The sequence below is a fragment of the Beta vulgaris genome, chromosome 5, assembly GCF_026745355.1.
Source record: "Beta vulgaris subsp. vulgaris cultivar EL10 chromosome 5, EL10.2, whole genome shotgun sequence".
NCBI classification, from domain to species: domain Eukaryota; kingdom Viridiplantae; phylum Streptophyta; class Magnoliopsida; order Caryophyllales; family Amaranthaceae; genus Beta; species Beta vulgaris.
The window spans coordinates 28,942,126-28,965,021 of record NC_079206.1 but is presented as its reverse complement, the minus strand read 5'-3'; the positions used below and the strand labels follow the sequence as shown (position 1 = coordinate 28,965,021).

General features: G+C 34.0%; 1 protein-coding gene across 1 annotated transcript; it reads right to left on the bottom strand.

Moving 5' to 3' along the window:
* Nucleotides 1–15,412: 15,412 nt before the first annotated feature.
* Nucleotides 15,413–18,646, bottom strand: LOC130591494 (uncharacterized). The gene is made up of 3 exons (XM_057394828.1): nucleotides 18,384–18,646; nucleotides 16,075–16,124; nucleotides 15,413–15,701 (listed from the first exon to the last, which is right to left on the bottom strand). Exons 1-3 carry the CDS (start codon nucleotides 18,624–18,626, stop codon nucleotides 15,677–15,679), a joined length of 318 nt encoding a protein of 105 aa, XP_057250811.1. The 5' UTR covers nucleotides 18,627–18,646; the 3' UTR covers nucleotides 15,413–15,676.
* Between the last annotated feature and the right edge of the window lie 4,250 nt (nucleotides 18,647–22,896).

Here is a 22,896-nt window from a genome sequence, read left to right as displayed (position 1 = left end):
TTAAGTTAGTTTGAGTCATAAACACCTCAAATATGATATATATACTTAGTATAATGTGTTAGATTGTAGTCTAGATTGAAATTACAAAATATAAGAAAGTTAGAACCAAATGTAGGTCATTTAGCTCATTTTATGCCATATTTCTTGCAAATGCATGAATAAGAGTAGTTTTAAGTTTGTTTGAATCACAAACACTTCAAATATGATATATATATACTTAGTATAATGTGTAAGATTGTAGTTTAGATTGAAATTACAAAATATAGGAAAGTTGGAACCAAATGTAGGTCATTTAGCTCATTTTATGCCATATTTCTTGCAAATGCATTAATAAGAGTAGTTTTAAGTTAGTTTGAATCACAAACACTTCAAATATGATATATATACTTACTATAATGTGTTAGATTGTAGTTTAGATTGAAATTACAACATATAGGAAAGTTAGAACCAAATGTAGGTCATTTAGCTCATTTTATGCCATATTTCTTGCAAATGCATGAATAAGAGTAGTTTTAAGTTAGTTTGAATCACAAACACTTCAAATATGATATATATATATACTTAGTATAATGTGTAAGACTGTAGTTTAGATTGAAATTACAAAATATAGGAAAGTTGGAACTAAATGTAGGTCATTTAGCTCATTTTATGCCATATTTCTTGCAAATGCATTAATAAGAGTAGTTTTAAGTTAGTTTGAATCACAGGCACTTCAAATATGATATATATACTTAGTATAATGTGTTAGATTGTAGTTTAGATTGAAATTACAAAATATAGGCAAGTTGGAACCAAATGTAGGTCATTTAGCTCATTTTAGGCCATATTTCTTGCAAATGCATGAATAAGAGTAGTTTTAAGTTAGTTTGAATCACAAACACTTTAAATATGATATATATACTTAGTATAATGTGTTAGATTGTAGTTTAGATTGAAATTACAAAATATAGGAAAGTTAGAACCAAATGTAGGTCATTTAGCTCATTTTATGCCATATTTCTTGTAAATGCATGAATAAGAGTACTTTTAAGTTAGTTTGAATCACAGACACTTCAAATATGATATATATACTTAGTATAATGTGTTAGATTATAGTTTATATTGAAATTACAAAATATAGGAAAGTTAGAACCAAATGTAGGTCATTTAGCTCATTTTAGGCCATATTTCTTGAAAATGCATGAATATGAGTAGTTTTAAGTTAGTTTAAACCATAAACACCTCCAATATAATATATATACTTAGTATAATATGTTAGATTGTAGTTTAGATTGAAATTACAAAATATAGGCAAGTTGTAACCAAATATAGGTCATTTAGCTCATTTTAGGCCAAATTTCTTGAAAATGCATGAATATGAGTTGTTTTAAGTTAGTTTGAACCATAAACACCTCAAATATGATATATATACTTAGTATAATGTGTTAGATTGTAGTTTAGATTGAAATTACAAAATATAGGCAAGTTGGAACCAAATATAGGTCATTTAGCTCATTTTAGGCCATATTTCTTGAAAATGCATGAATATTAGTAGTTTTAAGTTAGTTTGAACCATAAACACCTCAAATATGAAATATATACTTAGTATAATGTGTTAGATTGTAGTTTAGATTGAAATTACAAAATATAAGCATGTTGGAACCAAATGTAGGCCATTTAGCTCATTTTTGGCCATATTTCTTGCAAATGCATGAATAAGAGTAGTTTTAAGTTAGTTTGAATCACAAACACTTAAAATATGATATATATACTTAGTATAATGTGTTAGATTGTAGTTTAGATTGAAATTACAAAATATAGGAAAGTTAGAACCAAATGTAGGTCATTTAGCTCATTTTATGCCATATTTCTTGCAAATGCATGAATATGAGTACATTATTTAACCAAATGCAGGAGACATACAACAAGAAGCTGTATGATTGTACCACTCAGGGGTCACTGTCGAACCCGGATTTGTTGTATTGGGAGACAGTTGGTGGGAGGAACAGAGGTAAAGTGCAAGGGTTGGGTCAGGGAAATCATTTGTACTACAACTCTGCATCGGGGCGAGGAGATGGCTCTTCACAACCATATGAGCCGTCCATTTTTTCTCAGCTTGAGGCGCAGGTGGAGGCAAAGGTCGCTGCACGGATGGAAGAAGTGGAGGCAAGGTTCGCAGCACGGCTGGAAGAGTCAAATCGGGCCCTCGTGTAGGAAATGATGCGGAATATGTCTAATTTCGGCCACTTGTTCTCAGGTTGCAACACAAGACCCTCTCCACAACGCAGACTAAACGATGACCCGGGGTTTATTGGTGGCACTGGTGCTACAAAGACACCCACGACAGTGTAGTTTGTTTGGTTTTGGCAACTAGATTACTAACTTATAGTTTCTACATATTTAGTTTAATTATATATATGCATTTAGTGGTTTATTTATTGGCATATATCTAGCTTTGATTTTAGATTTGTAGGTATATTTTTTTGGAATTCGACTTTGACTCGATTTCCCGACACCGGGATCTATTTTGCGCACATATAACTAATCTAGGTAGTTTGTCTTATTATAGACATTTACAACTTATTCCCCGACATCGGGATGTATTTTGTGTACATAAATCTAATCTATTTCATGTTTAAATTGCTTTTTTTTAGTTTAACATATAGAATGCAAAGGAGCTGCACTAAACGTGGAATGATAGAATTTATCTAATTTTTCTAGTACCAAAAAATAAGGCGCAAATTTGTATATAAATTCCGACGTTTGCAGTTGGCGAAAAAAATGAAAAAAAAACTTTCAAACTCCCTCAACTCTCAACTAATCTTCATGCATTCACGACATCGTCAACTTCCTCCCATTCATCTCAATTATCTATGAAACAAGTCTCGTTTCTTCAATAGTTATTCTTCTCGTCAATTTCACTGGTAATTCTTCGTTCTCATTACTCGAAATTTTTCTCTTTTACTCCCCCCGTTTCATTTCAATCTACACACTTACACTTTTCACGCATGCCAATGCAAAACTTTGAGGACATATATCTTTAGTTTTGTATTTGTAAAAATTATAAAAAGTACATATTAATAAAATACATACTAAGACGAATCTAATAAGATCCCACATGACTATGTTTTTATTCACGTATAAATCACAAATGAAGGTCAAAGTGTAATTTGTGAATAGTGTAAAATGTCAAAGTGTGTAGATTAAAATGAAACGGATGGAGTATTGATTAACTGGTGATTCCTCCCAAAAGCCTGAATTGGGTTTTCGTTCGTGGCATAGCAACACTATAATGGACGCCTCTCTCTGGTCGAAACTCTACATCTCATATTGGATATTCAATCCTAACTTTCCAAGGTCATTATGCTTCCGCTATCTATCATCCCGTGCATTTTAATATCACTTATTGTTTCTATATCTAACGTTTTTTATTTTTTGTCCTTTTTTCTTATGCTTTGGGGTATCAATTATATATATCTGAAAATTGCACATTGGGTTTGAAGGTTGGGATGCTAAAGGTTAAAATAAATCGGCTTTTAGCTACTGAATGGGTGTTTGTTCATGATAATAATTTTAATTAATTAAATTCTCAGTACCTATTAGCTAAATGGAAGACTAAATTCTAATTGTGCATTTTGGGTTATGGTCTTGTCATTTGAATGGGTGTTTGTTCTGATCATCATAATTCTTTTCCATGCCTTCCCTTCTCGGCTTCTCTCATTTCCTGTATTTATATAGTTCCTTGTGATGTTATGATTCCCTCTATTAAGAAATAAAGTATGGCTAGTTAATTAAGTTTGATTTTTTTTTTCTGGTTCTAGTAAGGCAGACACATTACCCAATGGAGCTGAAACTGATATGGTGGCTGAAACTGATTAGGTAGCAGTTGAAACTGTTGAGGTGCTGAAACTGATAAGCTAGCTGATTGCATAACCTGTTTGGTAATATTATTTGTGACTGTAGCTGAAATATCTTTTTAGACTTAAAAACATAAAAAAGAAAATATTTTTTTAGGCTTAAAAAGATAAAAAGAAAATAATAATAACAATAAAATTTCAGCACCTGATCTCAGAAGCTATATTTTACTCTAACTCAATTTCAGTCAGATTTTGGACTTCAGTTTTATTTAAGTTCCTCCACCAAACACCACTAATCATATAAGGTGACTTAAAATTGTAGCACCTTATCATTTAAGTCACCTGAAATGCTTCCCCAAACAAAGTCTAAATGATAGGATAAATAAGTATGATATCTTATGCCATATCTGATTAAAAAAAAAAATCGAAATCTATCTTAAACTTCTATATGTACTGTATAGAGTATGTTAGTACTTTCCTACAACTATTACTGCAGATAACCAAAAAAAATAAAAATCATCCATTTATTTCCTAGTTCGAGTTCATAATTGGTTACAGTTGTTCAAGATTGGTCTTTCCCTCTGGCCGTCCATCTTGCAGGGACATATTAGAGATAATCATGTATTATTTCAAATATCTTGTATTTATAGTTCTGATATATACTCCCTTCGTCCTCTATTAGTTTACCCCTTTCTTTTGCACATAGTTTTAGGAGAAATAATGTTCTGGGTCATAGAAAGAAAGAGAAACTATTATTTTATATTAAAATTGAATGTATTTGTGATGAAAAGTTTGTGGTCCCATTCCAAAAACAGCTAAAAAAAAAGAAAAGGGTAAACTAATAAGGGACACCCTCAAAAGAAATACGGGTAAAATAATAGAGGATGGAGGGAGTATATCGGATATGATAGGATTGTAATAGTAGAATATCATATGTAATTTTCCGTGTATATCTTTTAACTAATACCTCATTATATAAATAGAATGTAAAGTCATTGATCATAATTAACAATCATTTTACTCACATTCATTCTCTCTTATTCTCCTAAAATTATCATCATGGTAGGACTATATGCAATAAAAGATTCACGTGATAAATTGTAGTTACAAAACAAATTAGAAATAATGTGTCAGCTCAAAAGGGCCATAAAGTGCTCTAGGTAGCTATTAGCTAAATATTAGTATCTGAAAATTTTATCATAATAGGTAGCTACTAGCTAAATATTGGTGTTTGAAAATTTTATCATAGGCATATTAAGTGCTAAAAAGTAGAGATAACAAAAAAAAAAAAAAAAAATTGGAAACCAAATCTAGAAAACATGGAAAGAAATTAAGAACAACCTAAAAGTTGGATTATATAGCATCTATGTAAGCTATTTATTGATACTTGTATCTATTTTTTGCTTAGTTTTTTCTTTTTTATGGCTATGATTTATGCTTTTAGTTAATTTATTTAAATTATAGTTGTTGAATGAATTTGTTGTATCATGAGAATAGGGGAGAATAGAAAGTGGATGTATGAAAGGTTAGAGGAAAACTTCCTTAGCCAAACGTTTGCTAACAAGGTTGATGAACTCATTACATATGCTACCACCCAAGATAATATCGTGATAGATGGTATGACGAAATATCCATGTGCCAAGTGTCGAAACATTCCATATGAAGATCTAGAGACTGTTAAGGTGCATCTCTATCGGTTTGGCTTTACGCCTAGTTATCATAGATGGTTTTATAGCCTTCTACTTCTTCAGTTAGAAACTTATTGTTGTTATAGTGCCTTTTTTTTTTTTACTTTTTCTTTTATGACTTTCTAATGTGCTGGCTAATTGAGAGAATGGTTAGAAGCCGAGGTGGACTTAATGGAAGGATTATCATTAGGGGTTCAAAATTTATCAAGGGCATAAATAATTGCAAGGAGCTCCTTCTCAGTAGTAGCATATTCATTTCAGCTCCATCCAAGATTTTACTAGCATAGTAGATGGCATGCAACACCTTATTCTTACTTTGCCCAAGCACTGCTCCCATAACATAGTCACTAGCATCACACATAACCTCGAACGACAAATTTTAGCCCAGAGGTTGTATGATTGGAGTAATTATTAATGCTTTATTTATCATGTCAAAGGACACCAAACAAGCATCAGTCAAAGCAAAAGTGGCATCCTTCAACAAAAATTGAGTTAGGGGTTTCGCGACTTTAGAAAAATCTTTTATAAAACGACGATAGATACCCGCATGATCAAGTAAACTCCTCACTCCCTTGACATTCACGGGAGGGGGAATTTTCTCGATCACCTCAATTTTTATTTGGTCAACTTGATGCCACTTTCAGAAACAAGATGATCGAGAACCACTCCTTCATTGACCATGAAGTGGCACTTTTCCCAATTCAAGACCAAATTCACATCACAGCAACGCTTAATTAAGTACCTCATAAAGATTATGTAAAGACATGTCAAAGTCAGAACCATAAACATTAAAATCATCCATAAATACCTCCCATGATATTCTCAATGAAATCAAGAAAAATATGGTTATCATACATCTTTGAAATGTGACAAGGGGGGTCATTCAAATCAAAAGGCATTCGGCGGTAAGCAAAAGTGCCATAAGGATATGTGAACGTCATCTTCTCCTGGTCTTCGGGAAGAATAGAAATCAGAAAGAAAACCAGAATATCCATCCACATAACATAAAATGTTACGATTTGCTAATCTATCAAGCATTTGATCAATAAAAGGGAGGAGGAATGATCCTTTAGAGTGGTCATATTCAACCTGCATTAATCAATACACATACGTCACCCTGTGACAACACGAGTAGGAATAAGTTCATCCTTATCGTTCGTAACAACTGTTGTCCCCCCCCCCCCTTCTTAGGAACGACTTATACCGGGCTCACCCACTTAGAATCAAAAATGGGGTAGATGATGTCTGCATCAAGTAGTTTCATCACCTTTTTTTTCACCACCTCCTACTTTTTAGGACTCAAACGACGTTGTGATTGTATACAAGGATGGTGATTCTCTTCTATATTTATTCTGTGCATACAAAAGCCAAGGCTAATGCCCTGGAGATCGTCAATGTTATACCCAATAGCTTTCTTATGCATGTGAAGCGCAGTGAGAAGCTTTGAAACCTGGCTATTATCGAGCTTAACACTCATAATCACAGGAAAATTCTCATTATCATCAAGAAATGCATATCTAAGGTGAGAGGGTAATGGTTTTAATTCTACTGTCTTTACTTGTGGCTCAGAAGTGGAACAAGTGGTTTGCATTACCTCAAAACCTTTAGCCTCATTAGTGTTAAAGCCATCAAAATCATGGAGCAAAGTAGTTACCTCATCATCACCTTCTACTTTTGAAGCTCCAAAAGTAAGATAGCCTCAAACAGATCATCTAATAAGGCTCAAATCATCATATCCAGCTAGGGGTGCTTATCGAGCGAGTTGAACCCGAATAGCACTGGGCTCGGCTCGAGCTCGTTTAAATTTTCATAGGCTCGGCTCGGCTCGAGCTCGTTTAAATTTTCATAGGCTCGGCTCGGCTCGGCTCGGCTAGTGAGCTCACTGAGCTTGGGGGATCCGAGCTTGGCTCGAGCTCGGCTCGTGAGCTCGTTTAGCTCAGCTCGTAAGCTCGGTCGGCTCGTGAGCTCGTTTAAGCTCGGCTCTCTCTCGATTATGGGCTCGAGCTCATTTGGGAAATTTATTTTGCAAAAAATCTTTATAAACCGAGTTCAATGATTCTATGATCATTGATGATTCCAATAAAACAATACAAAAGTTTCGCATATTGCAAACAATACAAAAGTTCACAACAATACAAAAGTTCAACAATGATAACATAACAATCAACACAAATACAATATATTACTTAAAATAAAGAGTCCATTCTTTTCTCAAGGCAAAATGTCATTCTTATAAGTTGCCATACGCTCCAAAGCCTCCAATGTCAGCTCCGTGCTACTTCCATTACACCATAAAATCATAAGTTAAATAAAAAGATTAGTCAAGTTCTAAAAAAAATGATTGAATTCTTTTTTTTTAAAAAAAACATATCATATGATTACCTATTCGATAGGAATAATAATTTACTTAGGTTGTTTTGCCTTGTCTTGAAGTATATATAGTTAAGTTAGTTAAGACTTAAGATATACTATAAATGAAATGAAAAATTATGTGCCATAGCAAATATATCAGGTTAGTGAAAGATTTACTGTAATATCCCGAAATTCTTAAAACTCCTAAATAACTATTTTCTCCAAACTTCAAAATTCATGATTTTATTAATAATTCAAAATACTTTATTACCTAATATACTTGAATTATCTTATTTGGAAATCTGAATTTCGAAAATAATAATCTTATAAAAAAAAAAAAATCTGTTTTGAAGCAAATCTCATACGCAGATTCCAGAATTTCGTCAGTTTATCAAGCAATCTGTCAAATTGATTCTCAATCAATTATCACCCAAAAATTTCGAAAATCAATTCTAACCTTCCTTCTTTGTTTCAATCAAATCTTTCCTTCCTTCTTGAATTATTCCTCTCTCCCTCTTCTAAGACTATAAATACCGGACTTCTACACCTCATTCAAACACAATTTTCGCTTCAAAAATTCAGTAGGTGAGAAACCCTTTTTCTGTTAAACAAAATCAGAGAAGAAGAAGAAGAGAAAAAAGGGGGGGGGGGACGGGTCGCGTACCGCCGCGGGATGGCCGACCCTCTTTCTTCATCTTCATCTTCATCTTCTTCTTTCTTCTTTCTCTCTCCTCTGGTCTTGTTTTGGTTCTTCATTCTATTTTTTTTCCTTCGTACAAAACTGAACTAAAGTCCCAAGGGACTTCTTTTCTACTTTACTGTTTTTTTTTTCTCTTTTTGTTTCTTTTCCTTTTATTTTCTTTAGTTTTACTTTTTGTTTCTTTTCCTTTTATTTTCTTTAGTTTTACTTTTTTGTCTTTTCTTACTAACTGATTCCTTGAATCAGTAAAGTTGTTTAATACAACTTCTTACTTTCTCTCTTTATTTATTTTATCTTTTCTTTCTCTTCATTCTCTAATTATTTTTGAACAAAGATTTTCTTTTTTTTTTTTCTACTTTTGACAATTAAATCTTGTGAAAACTTTATTATTTCATCCACCTTCAATTCATAAACTTAATAGATTCGAATATTACATAGGTGACTAATTTATTTCTTCACTTACTATTGTAGACAGGAGATTTTGTAGAAGGAGCTTTCTAGGGGTGACTTTATATTTCGTATCTGCGCTACTCGAGGTAATTTCGATGTTCATCGTACCTAGTTCCCGTTGCAAAACGGCTATCTTGTGATTATATGATTAGTGATTATGTATGTAACAAATATTTTATAGACTAAATTATGAATTTCTGAGTTATATCACTATTATAAAAGTAGGATTCTCATAATACTATGAATTGGAGTATGTTATTATAACTTGGTAAGAGTATAAATATGTTATAATCATGTGTTCTTTGAACTAAAGTATTAGTAGTGAATATTCTTGTGGCAAACCTTTATGACTAGAGTATGTTTTATGTTAACAAAACATGTGGAACTGTATGGTTATCAACTTGAGAACTTATGTTATTATGACCTTTTAATAAAAACTAAGGAGGGTAATGAAGCCCGAAAGGGTGTTGAACAGGTTGCCCTATACGATGGTATAACTATCTATAGGTTGATTATTAAATATGATATGAACTGTTGTCTTCCTTCTATTTGTTGTGATCCAAGTAGAAGGGGTGTGCACACTAGGGACTCTATGATTTTGGCCATGGTTATATTGGGGTGACGACCTCTTGTTGAAGTAGGCGGTTAATAGGGATTAGTCCCGGCCTACTGGCGTTCACATTTCCCTCTCTTAATTTAAAATTATTGTTTTAGTTGTGTGCCTAAACGTTATGATATATGACTTGTATTTGGAGTTAGTAATACAAACGTTGAAAATCCAAACATTAGTGTTGAATTTGTTGGAGCACTTTATTCTATTTCTAAAATCAAAATTTATTTTTAAAATTATTATTTTTACGGGATGGAGTCGAATTACTCAGTTTTTCTGATTTTTGGGAGTTGTCTTCTTTCTATTACTTGCAGGTTGGACTTGGTGACAGGATCTCGTGTGAGGAGGCTTAGATAATTCACCTAGACGACCTTATTTAGTTTTTTTATTTGGAGTTACTATTTTAGATTTTATTTAACTTTGGTTGTAATGATATTTCTATTTTAAGACTATTGGGTTAACTTATCTTTTGTTGCCTTTCGTTTACTCTTAGAGAGTAAATGGGCGGTAATATCCTCCAAGTTTGAATAAAGGATTTTCTTAAAACTATACTTATTGGATTTTACACTTATTTAAATTTGGAGGGTGTTACATTTACCTTATTTTTTCTCTTTATCCCATAAAGTGATTTACATCAATCTACGGTGCAAATTAACATTTGTACGGTTTCAGGACTTAAGGAAGACCTATAAGGGTCAATCACTCGACTACCGACACTACATGTAGCCTCATATGCTACAGTAGTAATGGGAACGACTAAAATATCAGCTGCCAATCTAGATAAAATAAGAAATTCGCTAGTTCTATCTTTCCACCATCCCAAGATGTCAAACATAGCACCATGATCCTGAAACTCCACAATAAAGCACCGTTGCTCAAGATATGACTCAATTTCTGATTTTCGAACCCCGAGTATGTCTTGAGACCTTGCAACTTGTATTAGCTCAAACATTCCTTTTTTCCTCTTCCCACCACCAATACTAACACCAACACCATCACTAGCACTAATTGTACTTCCACATTGACGAGTAGTTGAAGACTACAAATGAACATATTCATCATAAAGCTCATAAAAAGTTGTTTTAACTTTATGAATGTTCTCCCTAGCAACATCGGCCGGAAACATTGTTGGGAAAACTATTTCAAGACTTTGCAATTTAATTTGAGGGGTCCAACACAACAACTATAAACATTAACAAATTACATTCACCCCAATACTTATCAAACCTTTCTTTCATGTTTTTCACCATTTCTTTGACAAAGATATTACTAGAACCACGCGTACTATCCAACATCCTTTTGACTCTATAAACCTCCCCAAGAAACAAATTAGAAGCGGGGTACTCTGATCCCGAAATAATCATATTAGCTTCATAAAATACTTCCAAGATCTCACCATTTTCTCAATGTTATCCCAATCATCAACACTTGGACAAAAAACATAATCACTATCTTCTAAAGCAAGTCTAGAAAATACTTGAGAGCACAAACTAACATATCAAAAGTTGAATTCCATCTTGTCTTGCATTCAAGAACCAATCTTCTTTCTTTCAAGTTGAATTATTGGACAATCTCGGCAAACTTCTTTAAACGATGTTCACTTCCATTAATAAAATCAACGGTGTCATGCACATTTTTGACAATGGTTTTAATTAACTTGCTTAAGGCCATGTAGAACCATAATGTTCAAAATGTGTGCACAACAACGGACGTGGAACAATTTCCCACCACAAATCAACCTCTTTGTTAGTGAGAAAGTATCTTTCATAATACTTAATCAAGAATCAGTTGCCGAAGCATTATTCACCGAAACCGTGAAAACCTAAAAAAAATTATATATGTGAATTTAATTATAAAAAGTTAGTCATACATGATTAAAATAATTTTGAAGAAGAAATACTATCACTTACTTTGTTCTCAATATCCCACTCCTTTAGACATTTAAAAATGCAATTGGTTATGTCCTTGCCTTTTCAAGAAGGAGGAATGTGCACAAAGTTGAGAACTCGCTTTTGCAACTTTCAATTTTTATCAACAAAGTGAGCCGTAAGAACCATATACTCAATTTTTTGAGGTTTGGAACACCATAAATCAGTAGTTAGAGAAATTTTCTCCACACGTTTTAGCAAATCTTTCAATTTCTTTTTTTCCGCCTCATAAACTTTAAAAGAATCAGTTCTTATAGTGTGACGTGACACACTAGTCCATTGTGGAATTCCCCTTTTTAACATTAAATTAAACCCTTCTTCTTCAACAATGGAAAAAGCATGTTCATGCATCAAAATCCAATGTGCTATCCCTTCCCTCATTACTATCATATCATTTCCATCATGTAAAGCGCTAACAAACTTAAAACTAGGATCACCGGCATTTAGATTTGAAGGTAAAAAATTAAGCATATTTTGTTGTCTTTGATTCAATTTTTTTTTAAACAACTTTCAAGATGTCGCTTTAAGTGACTAGTTGTACCTGAAGCACTTAACACTTGATGCCAATGCTTACACTTGGTTTTCATATTTTTAACCGGTTCCATGTCTTTTTAAACCTCAGATACTTTTTCTCTCTTCCTCTTTGATGGTTCACTTTCATTTTGAGGCCCCGACTCATTTCCAGTTGCATTTGAAAGGGGTGGTTCACTTTCTTCCTCCTCATTTTCCAAATTCACATATGCGACACGATCATCATCATTGACATAAAACTCTTCTATTATGAGTGGAGAAGTAGTAGAGCCATGAGGTGTTGATGCCATTCGTTGTGCACTACTAGACATATCTAGCAATAACATAAAAAAAAAAATCAATAAACTAACACAAAATAAAAAAAATGAAACATGATACTGTCAATGAATGCTTACTAGAGCAATGGAGACAATAATAATATGATACAAGCTAGTTGAGGAAATTCTCCTATAATAAAGAGAAGAAACCTTTTGGATTATTCCGTATGTAGGGAAATTCTCCTATGTTCCATGATATACTACAAGCTAGTTGGAGGAAAGAAATCCAAGGTTGTTGCATGTATAGGGTCGTAAAGAAATTAGAGGTTCTCAAACATGACACTAAGGAGTTGAATGGGGAAGGGTTTATGATCCGATAAACAAGTTAAGGAAACCCAAAAACATCAAAATCTTTTACTTTAACAAAATCGGACGTAACAATTCTCCTGTAATACAGAGGTTGCAACAAAAAGAGACTGGCAGCTAAAGAATACATAATAGCTCATCAGAGTCTATCTACTATGCATTTTGATGCTATATTACCCCCCAAATAAAAAATATCAAACAAGCATATAAATAATCTGAATTTAACACTAACCCAATTGCGACATTCTTTCTTTTACTCATCCGAAATCCCTAAAACTGATTTAAGAGTGTAAAAAGGGTTAAATTTCTCCAATAATCGATTGAAAATTATACTCATAATAGAAACGGGTATGAAAACAATTAAACTGAACAAGGAAGAACTTAAAATCTCCAACTTATAACATGAACTTAATGATGTCACAGCAGCAAATCTAGGTATTAAGACATAGGGGGAAAACCTAAATGAATCAATAGTATTTTACCTGCACCGCCGCTCATAGTAGTGGTGGACCAGTGGTCGTCGGTTGTGTTGCTTCGAGGGTTACCAATAGCGGCGACGCAGAGGAGAGAGTGAGAAGGGAGTGAGCGTTTTGCGTTTTGCGTTTTGCGTTTTGAGTTTGAGCCTTCGACTGCTTCGAGCCTTCAAGGGTTACTGGACTTACTGTCGATACTCACTTACTCTTCTCTATCTTTTTTATTTTCTTTTTCTTTTTAATTGTTTTAACCTTTTCTTTTTTTTATCTTTCTTCTATTACATACCTTAGTTAATATCTTAAAAGAAATACTTAATATAATTTTTAATATATAAATAATTTTTTAATATAAATAATATTTTTTAATATAAAATATTTTTTTAGTATAAAATAATAATCGAGTTGTTCATGAGCTTTATGAGCCGAGCTTTTCCTAGCTCGGCTCGGCTCGGCTCGTTTAAGTCTTGAGCCGAGCTTCAACGAGGCGAGCTTTGACCGACCCGAGCCCGAGCTGCTCGCGAGCTTGTCAGACTCATTATCAGTCCTATATCCAGCAACCTCAGTTATGACATTGATCCTGCAACAAGTGTTGTCAAGAATAGGAGACTTCAGAGCATTAGAAAGCTTAAAAGTCGCAGTATCATCGCTAACACTTAAAGTAAGAGAACCAGACATGACATCAATAACAGCACCAGCAGTACATAAGAAAGGTCTACCCAAGATGATGGGGATTTGACTATCCGCTTCCATATGCAGTACTACAAAATCAATAGGAATATAAAATTTTTCAACCCGAATAGGTACCTTCTCTAAAATAGCCAAACGATATTTCACAAAATATTATGCCATATGCAAAGTAATCTGTGTGTACTTTAAGACTCCCATGTTCATTTTATTACAGATAGATAAAGGCATAACAGACACACTAACTCCTAGATCACATAAAGTCTTATGAATAAATAAAGCACCTACATGAAAAGGGATGGAAAAACTACCAGGATCCTTGAGTTTTAGTGGGATTTTATTCTACAATATAACATTGCACTTTTTAGTTAGAGCAACTTTATCTATACCACCAAAATCCTTCTTATTAGTAATCACATCTTTAAAAAACTTAGCATACACAGGTACTTGAGAAATTAAATCAGTAAAAGGCATTGTTATCTCAAGGTTCTTGACCATGGCCAAGAACTTACCAAGTTATTCATCAACCTTTGATTATTCCATCCTCTGGGGAAAAGGTAGTGGTTGTGTAAGAGAATCAGTGACCCTCTCCTTTTGCTTCCTTGCTTCGTCCACCTTCCGTTGCTCAATGTCAGTTTTTGAGCTATCCCCATCTCCATCTCCATCCACTACATCATTCTGGACTGGAGGTGGTAAATCATCAGTTGGCATAGGCGGGGCATCATATTATGTACCGTTTCGAAGGGTGACGACATTAGCAGTTTCTTTGGGAATTGGTTGCCCCGATAGATGACCTAGTTGCCTCTGCACATTATTTCTGGCTACCTGAGTAAGTTGAGTCTCCAAATATTTGGTAGTGTTTTTCAACTCCTTGATGCTCTCATCATGACTCTGCTTGATAGAAACCATCATCATCATCAGATCAGACATGGTAGGCTCTTGAGAGCTGTCATTTTGAGGAGCTTGCTGTTGATAGCCTTGGTGTGAAGGCCTAATGAGACCAGGAAGGGGACACTAGTGCATAATTGGCTTAAAGTATCACCCCAAAAGTGTTACTTTTTTTTTTTTTTGACAGGACCAAAAAGTGTTGCTTAAAGGCCTAAAAGTGTTGCTTTAGGTCATAAGTAAACTTTTGTAAGTGAAACATCTGCCCGTGCTACCTATTCTCTAAGGTAACACTTTCCAATGCTAATGTTTCACTTTCTCAAGTGTTACTCAAAATTATCTAACATAACACTTTTTTTAATCTAATGTAGCATTTTTTCAGTGTTACTAATAATGTTTTATGTAACACTTTTTCGTCTATAGTAGCATTTTCTATGTCATCTCTTGACTTATAGTAACACTTTGTTAAATATTATGTATCATTTTAAATCAGCATATGTAACACTCTATTAGATATTTGGCAACACTTCTTATCAGCTAGTTTTATAGTGTAACACTTCTATTTCACATATCTTATAGTAACATTCTTTAATTTATTGGCACATATACAATGATAATAATAGTAAAACTTATAAACGTAATAATTGAAGAGGAAATAAAATGATATCATTGATATAAACGAGTAGAAATACTCAACGACCATTGTAAAAAATGACCCCAAGAGTATACTCAATCGAAAACATACTATTGCATCCACAATATTAATAGTTAATCTGAAAATGAAATCATAAGATCATAATATGTATATTTCTCCTTAAATAAACCTAAATCAATCTTAATGTCATTCTTTTCATTATTCTTCGATTCCATTATCCATGTATGCATGCTTCTCAAAGTATCATGCATGCTTGCTACTCTAATCCGCCATTATTTCCATCATCCTGCAGTAAGGAAAAAAAAAAACTTCAAAGTCTTATATGATAACAAATCTAGTCTGTCAAAAAAAAAAAAAAAAATTTAGAACTAGTGATATACTTGATAATATGGTAAAAGATAGGTTCTTATAGTTTGAAAAAAAAAATTCAAGAACCAAGAGCACCAAACCAAAGTAGTAATTGCTGGAGAAAAATTACTTAGCAATGTTTTTTTCGGGTCAGGTTATAGGGTATCCGGGTTAATCTTTTTCTTTGTTTTAGTATACATCGATAAAATAATGCCTAATGAACTGAACATCTAGTGTACTCCCTGTACATTGTATCTAATATATAACATCATCTCAAATATATATATGGACTATAATAATAAAAAAAATACCTGTTGAAGCTCTTGTTCATTCGTATCTTTAGAAGGATGCTCCGTGATTTCTAAATCAGATGACACGTTGCCGAGTGATCGAGTCAAATTAGCAAAAGTTTCAGGACGGAGCTGTTCCTTGAACATCTTCATTACTTCTCCAACTGTATCTTTTATAATCTGATCTTTATATGGTTTCAAAAACTCATCCGGGATGATTACACCACCAACGGCTGAAGTCCCCTCACTCTTTTTTCCTTTGATAGTTGATCACCTTCCGAGTTGCCTTTGGTTGTCCGAATTATCAATATTCATTACTTCATAATATGCTTTATCTCCATCAATCTGCTTTTGCATTTGAACTTCCTCCATCTTATCCTACATTTGAAATAATGGAAGCAGAATAAATAACTACTAAAGTTGCAACCAAAAAACGTAGCATAAATAAATGTAAAGACAACTAAACTTACGATATTATATTTAATAGGCTCATAAGCTGTTTTGTATATTTTGTCCACTTTCCTCTTTCGAGACTCTTTGTACAACAGTGCTTGGGATGGTCGTTTTTTCTCATTATCTTGTTGTTGCTAGCATGGAAATATACAAAAGAATCCGGAATACAAAAAAGTTACATGATCGTACCTAGGGGTGATAAGTAAAAATAAAGCAAAGATATTGTTATTCATTATAATTAACTTACCAATTCATGTTCCTTCCTTGCAAAGCTCATGAGACCCATGGTGTGCCTATCTTTTTTGGTTGATACTGCTTTTACTTTTCTTCTTGCTTTCTTCCTGCGTGTTAAGAAAAAAAAAGATGAATACCTCTTAGAAAGTTCCTTTAAAAAGGGTACTTTGTGAATTTGATAAGAATAACTTAATTAGATAATGTGAAAGCATAACAATTACTTCAATAATATCTAATTTCCAATAAATTAATAATTCTTTGAAATAAGCTTCTGGAATATTATCGGGAGCATTTTCCAATCTATCATCATCATTGTCGTAAGCACTAAAGTGTTTCTTCTTTACAATGCTTTTGTGTCGACGCCAAAGTTTTCTAACTGCTGCCAACACATAATCCTTCCCTTCTTCAGAGATAATGAACTTAGTCTGCAACAATCATGAGTCATTCAGATATATATATATATATATATATATATATATATATATATATATATATATATATATATATATATATATATATATATATATATATTCAAAGAGACCAAGAATTTATAGTCCCTAATTCCTATATATATTAAAAGAGCTCATACCTTGACAAATTCCCAAATTTTATCCTTATCAAGGACCTTATGCCAATTAAGTTTGTTCAATGGAGCAAGACTACAATTACGAGCTAAAGTGCCTAGAAATCTTGAAAATTTATCTAAAGTCTTCTTATCAGGACCAATAGGCTTCCCCATTTCATTCCAAATTATGGGCTTACGATCATCTACTGTCCATTCGTGGACATCTTTGCACATAGTTGGTCCTCTAGTTCGCTTCACTTTTGACAATGCTATAAAGAAACAAGCAAAGGCAATAATTAGAAAATGTATCTTTCTAACTTTATAAAAAATCAGAATTATAAGCTTTAAAATGCTAGGATTAGTGACCATTACCACTACTTCATCAATACCACCTTGAACATCATCATTACCACCTTCACCATCATCATCATCTGATATATGTCTTGATTCCAAGTCATCTGAGTTCATGCTATTTTCATTTTCTTCCTCTAAGACATGTTGGAAATGATTTGCTTCTGAAAATCTCTCCGATTGGGAACCGACCATTTGATATTTTAGGTCTTTCAAAACATTTGACTGAGAATTAGCTTTTCGCAGAAATACCTCATTTTGTTTCTCTCTCACTTCCTTTCCCTTTAAATGTGTTTTCATCTTAATGTAATCACTGAGTGAGCCGGGAGCAACCATTGCCTTACTATGCCCCATCTTTGTTTTGTGACCACGTTCAACCTCTTTCTGATGTTGGATTTGGAGTGCTAGTTGTTTATGGGCACTAGACTTGCTCACCCTTTCCTCAGAATTCACTACTACACTTAGGCTTACATTATGTTGCTGCTGAGACTGAGTCAGAACTCTTCGTTGCATCCCTTTCTCTAAGTGTTCTTTCTGAGTGTTTGGATAGCGCATCTTAGTTTGAGCTGCCATTGACATCGACGAAACATTTATCTTCTCTTTCATCTTACTAGGGTCTTTTCCTTGAACCGCCGAAACCTTAAAAAATACAAAAGATAAATATGATTAAACCATAGCGGTAATGTTAATAATTACAAACCACAACATTTATGAATTAAAGAAATACCTTCTTTGAGCCGGTCCTCAGGTTTATAGTTTTTCTCCTTAAGTCCACGCCATTCTCGTCACTCAATTGGTTCTCCTCGTCATTAGGTGTGTACTCATCAGTGCCTTCGACCACCTTCTTAGATTTCTTTTTAATTTTCTTTGGGTGAAATAATTCATTAGCCATTGTAGTAACTCCCATTTCCTTCATTTTCATTTTGTTTTGTGCTATCCTCATTTCTCTTATCTTTTCATAATCTGCCATATCGATCTTACTTCCTACAAAAAAGATGTTGTAATTGATATAACTATTAGGTCAAATAATAAAAGTAACATTGCAAAATCAGGATCACTTCTCATCTTATTTGTTAGTTATGGGGTGCTATTCAGTTCAATGTATTAGTGGAGTGTGTTTCTGTCGTCTGACCTCACAGAACCCCCTGCACAGAACCCCCTGCACCTGCACAATTTGAAGATTGGACACACATCTGCTGCCTTTTCCAGTGCATTCACCAATATGAATCAATTAGGCAGGCATTAACACATAGCTTGACAACTAATTGATCATGAATCCAGACTACAAATTATAAGAAAACAACTGCTACATCATCCATAGGTAGTTATAACTACCTCTGTTCCAACATAATGGTCATTTTTCATGTTGATGGTTTAGGCTTGTTAGAAATGACCATTTGTTTGTCAAAATGTAGATTGTGTTATACTGTGAGATTCATATTGCTACAGTTATCTCAATCAAATGTGACCTATTATTTCAAAGTGAAAAGAGTGTGAATATTACCTTAAAAATCTGTCAAAACTAGCTAACACAGGCTTAAAATGCAATAATAATTAATACAGGGGGAGGTAGTAAAGAGTTCAATTGGCTGCCTTGGTTTTGCCACTGACATATAAAACCCAGTACATTTTTCACTCAATTGATAACTAAATATTGGCCTGTTGGGAATATACACATCCTAACAACCACATAATTGATTCTTTAAGCCATAATATTGAAGAGAAAGCACAACACCAACAGTTTCCCAACACAAATTAAGCATAAAATGGAAATAATTCTTTAAGCCATGTGAATGATCAAATTTGCACCTAATTTCTGAATTCCTATCAGGCCCATGCTTGCTAAGTAAGTTCCTCTCTTGGGTACTCCCTTTCATTGAAGTTTCTCCTGATCTTTATACATAGTATTTTTATTTCACTCAATGACAGAATAACTAACGGAGTTGAGCAAGCACTAAAGCAATTTCAGAATAAAGCTTTCACATGTGAATACAAGTAAGTCCCTTCAATTTGGTTTGTTCTTCATTGCTTCATGTCTTCCCATGTTGGATCTGTTTACACAGATTATTTGGATGCATGTTCTTACTTGTATACTCTAAACAACAAATATGATACTCTTATTTTATGTAACAGGTAGCAGTGTGAAATATATTTTTGTGTTTCTTTGTGCACCATGATTTATTTGTTTTAGCTAATGTGGATCGTTAATCTTTTCTTGTTTTACAACCCCGGAATTAGTTGATAAAACATCAATTTGTACTGCATACATGAGACCTTTTAATCCTCATAAAATAGGTAGTTATAATGGTTATAACTTCTGGCATAATCTTACAGCACCCAGGCCAGCCAGCCAACCATCCAGCCCCCTGCCAACATCTCCACCCCCCCTTCACAATACCTCTACCAGCCAGCCCGCCAACCAGCCCTTCACAGCACCCACCCCCCCGGGCGCATGTTAAGCTAAGCTAAAAAAGACTAAGTAATAGAAATCGATCCATTTATCCTAGACTTTACTTCTAATATGACAGGTGATCTAATTATATATGTTTGATGGTTGTATAATACCAAATAGAAGTATTCAATATGTATCTTTGCTTGTCACTTTTGGCTTTCTAGTGTTTGTTAGGAAAATAGTTGGCAGATTGCTAAAGTTTCCACAGCCACAAAAGTTTATTAATAATCCAGTTTGCCACTATATCACCCTAAACATAATCCAATGACAAAAACTTTCTTTTTACCTACCTGTTAATCACCCTAAACATAATCCAATGACAAAAACTCCCTACTTCTGTGCTCTAATCTCTACACATATTAGACATATTGCTAAGAGTTAGCCAACAAATAATAAGCTATCAACCCCCCTGCACAACTTGCCAGCCATCCCCCCTGCACAACCTGCCAGCCAGCCCCCCTGCACAGAACCCCCCATTCAAGTCCTCAGGTTAAAACCTAAAAGTCTTTGTCTGCAAGTCCTATAAGCAGTTGACCTAATTTGGATGTGAGTTTAAACAATAAATTACCGTCTAATTTGGAAGTTCAACATTACAAGAATTCAGCACAAGGAATAAGATTTTGTCTGAATTAAGGTGCCCCTATAAAAGAGAGTTGCCATAGTTATCATGTTCAAAATTATTCCCTAATCATGTTCAGCATTATCACTGATAGAGCTGAAGAGTCACCATTAGACAATTCTTCTGCTCTGTTGTAGAATCGAGTCATTGACTACATCAATAAACTCAAAAGCTACTATCTGAACAAACTACTGTTCATTTCTCTTTACTGTGGAGTGTGGACTTATATGCAGGCCAAAGATCTTGCTATTGAGATCTCACAAAAAAGAATCTGTCATGATTAACACCTGTATACTAAGGCCTTCATACATCACTGACATTGACTAGCAAAATATAAAAGTGAAAATCATAAGAAAGAAAATGTATAGACTTGTAATCTGTCAAACCGAGGTGCAAAAATACGCGACAATCTTCCTCCTGTCCAGCATCACCAGCAAAGTTACTAGGTTGTGTGCACATAATGCAAACTTTACACGGAGATCCAAGAAATGAAAGCAAATACAACAGAAAAAATTTGCATATGCTGTCCGATTATTGTAGCCAAACAAAGCTAAGTAAATATTAACGGACTGGAACTTTAACATCACTAAAATTACAGAGGCCAAAGTGCACATAAAACAATGGTAGACCCCTAAAATCCGTTCATTCACATCCCCGGAACTCTAGCATCTAATAGCAATTCAAGCACACCTTTTACCTACCTGTTAATCACCCTAAACTGTTCTAACAACTTCTGGCATAATCTTACAGCACCCAGGCCCCCATCCCTTCACAGCTACCCCTGCCAACCATCTCCACCCCCCCCCCTTCACAGTACCCCTGCCAGCCAACCAGCCAACCAGCCCTTCACAGCACCACCCCCCTTCACAGTACCCCTGCTTGCCAGCCAGCCAACCAGCCCATCACAACACCCCCCCGGCGCATGTTAAGTTAAGCTAAAAAAAGACTAAGTCTCAGAATACATTTACCTTTTTTTCTTTTGTTCTCTGATTCACCCTTTGTCTCTCTGTTGTCGTCCCAGATTTTCCTACACAACTGCAAATATGAAAGTAAGGTTAGTATTCTTCCCACAAGACAACCTACTGCAGTTCTAAAGTTTTAAATTTAACTTCTAAGGAAATTAAAAAGACAATTAGAAGTTCTAACATATTTAAGCAACAAACATTCTTACCCTTAAAGCAAAATCGAAAGTTATAGTTAAATCTTACCAGATGAAAGTGTAAAAACCTTGCTAAATCATCACCACAACAATAAACGTTATTACTCAAGTATTCCGCATAAACAAATCATACAAAATATAAAAACCTTTATATAGTAATAGAATCGCAAGTAATAAAGACATAATTTAAATCCTTGAAAGAGCAGTAAAAGTATTTATTGTTTTCCTTCCACTAAAAGAACACATGAAATTTAATGACGTTTATAACCATTCTAGTCAGGTTAATACACTAAGGCAAGTCAATTCAAGGGTTCCATCCAATCCCAATCTGTCTCATCTACATCAGAACTGTTTTCGTGGCTCTCAATGCATGGTTCATTATTCTTGGTTTTCTGATGAACTTCAACTCGGTCAAATGCATCACCTCTACACCAAGTTATATCATCATCATCAACTGTAGCAAGATTTAAATCCTCAAGAGGTTCCCGAACTTTACTCAAATATGTATCTTCACATTGCCCCTCAACATTAAAGAAGTCTCTAGGCAACTTTAGGTTCACATAGTGCCAATCTTCCTCAATACCATCTTCTATATAGAAAACTTGTTGAACCTGTGATGCCAAGACAAAAGGATCATCCATTGAACACAATCTCTTGAAGTTTACACGAATCATGCCATAGTTGTCTGTTTCCACATGAAACCAATCACATCTGAACAAGACGACGCTAAATGCACTCCAATGATCTATCTCAATTATTTCTTTTATTTTCCCATAATAGGTGATGTTATTTCACTAGGAACACTACAAGAGGGGGGTTGAATTGTAGTGTGGAACTTATTGCCCAAATAATGCGGAATTTAAAACATAAGCAATAAGGAAGAGAGATTACGTTGAAAATTTTACGTGAAAACTCCTTGTCTCAATACAAGAAGAAAAACCACGACCTACTCAGGATTTAAACTCTTCACTATAATAGGAAATCTCCTATGATTCAACCTATTACATACG